The sequence below is a fragment of the Mus caroli genome, chromosome 13 (assembly GCF_900094665.2).
Source record: "Mus caroli chromosome 13, CAROLI_EIJ_v1.1, whole genome shotgun sequence".
NCBI classification, from domain to species: Eukaryota; Metazoa; Chordata; class Mammalia; order Rodentia; family Muridae; genus Mus; species Mus caroli.
The window spans coordinates 25,922,403-25,927,549 of NC_034582.1; the positions used below are offsets into that span (position 1 = coordinate 25,922,403).

Sequence of the window (5,147 nt, forward strand, 5' to 3'; positions counted from 1 at the left end):
AGCTACAGAGCAATAGGAATCTTTCCTGTCTCCTATTCGTGCTCTCTCTCTCTCTCTCTCTCTCTCTCTCTCTCTCTCTCTCTCTCTCTCTCTCTGTGTGTGTGTGTGTGTGTATGTGTGTGTGTGTGTTTGTGTGTGTGAGTTTCCCTCTTTAAATTTTTCTGATGGACTCAGAAATCTTCATATAAATCTCAGAATCTTATAAATATTCAGAATCATACAATTGAACAGTATGAGTGACTATATAAAACCTAGGAAGGCATAGTTGCAGGAATCTTCAGGGTACCACCCCTCCCCAAGCTCCTGGTTACTCCTGAAACCCCAAAAGCATCACGTCTAGCTCCAGCGCTCTGTAAAGTCAAGTCTTGCTGGTAAACCTTGCCTACTTCTGCATCTCCATCCTCGATGGCATAAACGGTTAACCTCATAGTCAAGCTCTGGATGATCTAATGGAAGCTGACATCCAGACACTTGCACGTTAAAGAATAGACAGTTTCAGCCTGCATATGGCGAAGAGCCAAGGACAGAACCCTGGGCCCAGTGACCTCAGAGGACATTGGCATGTGGATGCTACTTCTTCATGGGTTCCTGTGTGTGTCCCTAAACAAAGAATTGGGCAGAGACACATGGACAGTATCAAACTCAGTGAGAGATGCTATTGGGTGGTTCTATTTCCAAAGGAGCAAGTGAGGAGGGCGGGTGAAGAGTTTGGAAGACCAGTGGCCATGCTGGGAAGAGGATGGGGGCTTTTATGTTAGACGTCACATGGGCATGTTGGCTCATGGGCATAGCTTGTGTTTTCCTTGCCAGGCTCATTGTTCCATGTCGCTCTAAGTACAACTCCACACATCCTACATCTCCCTGGCTTTGTCTCCACTGGGCTGTGCATCTCCCTATTTTACAGAGCCACAGGGCACCTTCAGACTCTAACATGTCTCTGGAGAGCTTCTGCCTGCTCTGGCAGCTTCAGCCAGATCGAGGAGCCGAGGTGCTGCGCATGCTCCCTCTTCCTCTTTGCCAATAGATCATCCCTGAATGCTAATCTTGCAGCTTTGGAGCAAAGCCACCCAGATCTCATCCTCTACCTGTTCCTTCCTCACTGTCAGTCACACCAAGCGTTCCTTCCTACCCTATCTTCCGTCTACAGATATAACCACCAAAAGACATCTATTTCGACGGTTAGTAAGGGAGAATTCTAATAATTTTTATCCCTAAGTAAAGATTATGAAGTGAAATAAGTTGTTTAGTGACTAGGATTCAGATGTGCCGAGCCTGTGAGGTTAAAGATTAATTAGATCATATTGGAAACAACTTTCAAGATACTCTGAGAAATTAATTTCATTTTTTGACTATATTTTCTGAAATGTAGTTTTTACTTCCAACTGGTTTTGTTTGTTTTTTATTTTTTATTTTTCTTTTACCCCCAGACACACTCAAATAGGACCACACTTCCATTTCTTCCCACTATAATTGGGGAACACATACATGTTTTGTTGTTGTTGTTTTTCTGTTGTAAACTTCACGAGAGACAGCTGTGTTGCCACATCCCCCATCTTAATCTTTTTTGACAGATATACCTCGTTGACAAGCACTTCAAGCTCCAAGAAGTGCCACTTGTAATACGGTCTCCTTAGCATATTACAAGGAGGTGGGACCTTTAACAGCTGCTGGAATTGTTGCTTTAACGTAAGACCTGAGAAGAACAGGTTAAGGAGAAAGGACTTCTGGTATGAGAGTACAGGTTGCTTGAGGAGGGAGGCATGGCCATGGGGGCAGGACAGAAGGCAGCTGTTACAGAGCATCCACACCAGGGGGATGCTGACTGCTGATGTTCAGCAAGCTTTCTCTGTTATGCAATCTGAGACACCAATTCACGGGACAGAGCCCACAACAGTACAACAATCTCCTCACCTCAATGACCTTAGTCTAGACCATTCCTCAAACATCCCCAGAGGCTGGTCACTTACTCTGTTGCATCTACATCCTGTCAGGTTGACAAACTGTACTAAGAATCAAAGGGTTGATTACGACTTATAAAGGAGGGGTCCATCACTCTATGATCTTCAAGACTGCTGATGTCTGATTGGCCAGTTAACAGTACGTAGGCATACGCTCCGGAAAAGTGGGCGGGCCATCGTAGATTTTATCAGTTCACGAGGTTTCTTCAGAAGATATGATCTAATGGTTTGTTTTTTTCCCCCAAAGAGTAAAGTAGAATTACAAGATTTGTTGTTGAGAATGAAATTTGCTTATTTACAACTGGACCTTAAAACTTGTAACTTTTTATGCTCTTTGGATTTTTATTTTTTCCAGATCAGGTGCATTTTGAACAGTGTCTGAGACCAACTCAACCCAGAAAAGCAAAATGGCCCTTAACTCTTCTACTGAAGATGGCATCAAAAGAATTCAAGATGACTGCCCCAGGGCTGGCAGGCACAGTTACATATTTGTCATGATCCCTACTCTCTACAGCATCATCTTTGTGGTGGGAATATTTGGAAACAGCTTGGTGGTGATCGTCATCTACTTTTACATGAAGCTGAAGACTGTGGCCAGTGTCTTTCTTCTAAATCTCGCCCTGGCTGACTTATGCTTTTTGCTGACTTTGCCCCTGTGGGCTGTCTATACCGCTATGGAATACCGCTGGCCCTTCGGCAATCACCTATGTAAGATCGCTTCGGCCAGCGTCAGTTTCAACCTCTACGCCAGCGTGTTCCTGCTCACGTGTCTCAGCATCGATCGCTACCTGGCCATTGTCCACCCGATGAAGTCTCGCCTCCGCCGCACGATGCTGGTGGCCAAAGTCACCTGCATCATCATCTGGCTGATGGCTGGTTTGGCTAGTTTGCCAGCCGTCATCCACCGAAATGTGTATTTCATCGAGAACACCAATATCACTGTTTGCGCTTTTCATTATGAGTCCCGGAATTCAACACTCCCCATAGGACTGGGCCTTACCAAGAACATCCTAGGCTTCCTGTTCCCTTTCCTAATCATTCTTACCAGCTATACTCTTATATGGAAAGCTCTAAAGAAGGCTTATGAAATTCAAAAGAACAAGCCAAGAAATGATGACATCTTTAGGATAATTATGGCGATTGTGCTTTTCTTCTTCTTCTCCTGGGTCCCCCACCAAATATTCACTTTCCTGGATGTGTTGATTCAGCTGGGCGTCATCCATGACTGTAAAATTGCCGATATTGTGGACACTGCCATGCCCATAACCATCTGCATAGCGTATTTTAACAATTGCCTGAACCCTCTGTTTTACGGCTTTCTGGGGAAAAAATTTAAAAAGTATTTCCTCCAGCTCCTGAAATACATTCCCCCAAAGGCCAAGTCGCACTCAAGCCTGTCTACGAAAATGAGCACGCTCTCCTACCGCCCCTCAGATAACATGAGCTCAGCCGCCAAAAAGCCTGCGTCTTGTTCTGAGGTGGAATGACAGGTTCAAAGCTTGCTGGCAATGTAATGCCCTGACAGAAGCCAGGGCAGCTTTGGACTAAATGGCTCACGACCAAAGGAGCATTCACCACCTCTCCCACCTCAGGATCTAAGCAGAAAATGCATTCAACAGACTGTAGATATTGTCTGAAGCTCTGAGAGAAAGCTTTGAAGAAGTAACCAAGCAAAGCTGTCTTACATTAATAGATGATGGCTGCCCCAAGGACGTGTCAGGAGCTGGATGGATTTGTGGGTTTAAAACGGTTTGCTGGCAGACACGCAATCACAGCTATCTCCTTTTGCTATGCTCCTTTTGATTTCCACACATAGGTATGTAGCATGTGCTAAATATTTAGACAAGAAACAAGAAATGGAAGTCAAGGTTACTTGTTCTGCTCAGTTCCCCAAGGGCAAGGAACCTTGTTTGTCCCTTTAGTCATTAGCAATGGAGACCCACGTGTCCCGGTTACTACACATACTTTGAAAAGATCTGCTAACCTGGAGTCATCAAGTTTCAGGAGCCCTTTGTACAATTCAGCCAGTGTCTTAGAAACCTGTTCTGTCCCCAAACAATGCCAGCTAGTGTTGTATTTATGTAGCAGTGTAAGCAAAGTTACACATCAAAGTTGCACTGCTTGTAACAACCGTGACATACTAGGTATATCAGCTTTAGTTCACATCTGAGAAACATATACAGTCGGGGGTGAATAGACTACATATCATACAATCTGCCTTGTTCTCTAAAAGTATATATCCTCCACATATATGTACATATGTATCTCTAAGCTGTCATTTGATGAAGTTTTGGCAATGTATGTTTACCTCTAAATAAAGTAATTTTATTGTAATGTATTTGATCTTTATTATTTCAAATAGAAGCCTATCTATTTTTACAATGACTTGGATAGAAGTAAAAACACAAAACTACAAGTGTATTTTTGCTTCCAGTTTCACCTGGCTGATGGTTTAATATGGCTAGATATAGGCTTTATATCCCACTGTTGAAAAGGCCAAGAAGGAACCAGCTTGGACCCCATAAATGTGGGGAAAATACACCATTTTAAATTTTTTGAAGTTATTCATATAACACCAAAAATGTTTTCATTGCTTATAACATTAAATTGATACTTTTTTTTAACCCATATAAGTTTTTAAATAATTGGATGCATCTAGTTATATGCATGATCACTGCAGGACATTTAGAGGCTCTGGAAAGCACAAAACAATAGTCATATTTAGTTCTTCAGTGCAAACACAAAAAACAAAAACAACAAAAACCCCCAAACATTCATTTCCGTATTTTAGGCCATAAATAGGAAACAGAGAGTGACTTAAAATGTCTGAAGTCTTCTGAAACCTCCAGGTCCACCCCAGTGACAGCCATAGTGGCTTCACCAAGCATGTCATATCTACTAATCCCCCCAGCACTGCCCAGCCACCAACTGGGGACCAAGGTTTCATACTCATCATACACATATGCATACATACATACATACATACATACATACATACATACATACGTAAGTTATGGTGTTGGAGTCATAATGTATATGCCATTCTGCATACAGACTTGTCCCTCAGTTTCATTGCATAGTGCTTAGTATACCATTAACTGCATTTCTTCAAACATTTCAGTACTGTTTTTAGTTTTGTTTTGTTTTGGTTTGGTTTTTTGTTGTTTTGTGTTGTTTTTTGTTTGTTGT

At 42.5% G+C, this 5,147-nt stretch overlaps 1 protein-coding gene across 3 annotated transcripts in view; it reads left to right on the forward strand.

Annotated features, from left to right (window-relative positions):
* LOC110307911 (type-1A angiotensin II receptor) overlaps positions 1–4,296 on the forward strand; it is a 45,790-nt gene extending 41,494 nt beyond the window's left edge. For all 3 annotated transcript variants that reach the window (XM_021180177.1, XM_021180178.2, XM_029468347.1), the window contains one exon: positions 2,314–4,296. In XM_021180177.1, coding sequence (XP_021035836.1) covers positions 2,366–3,445 — 1,080 coding nt within the window. In that variant the 5' untranslated portion in view covers positions 2,314–2,365 and the 3' untranslated portion in view covers positions 3,446–4,296. The remainder of the gene's footprint in view (positions 1–2,313) is intronic.
* Positions 4,297–5,147: the final 851 nt, after the last annotated feature.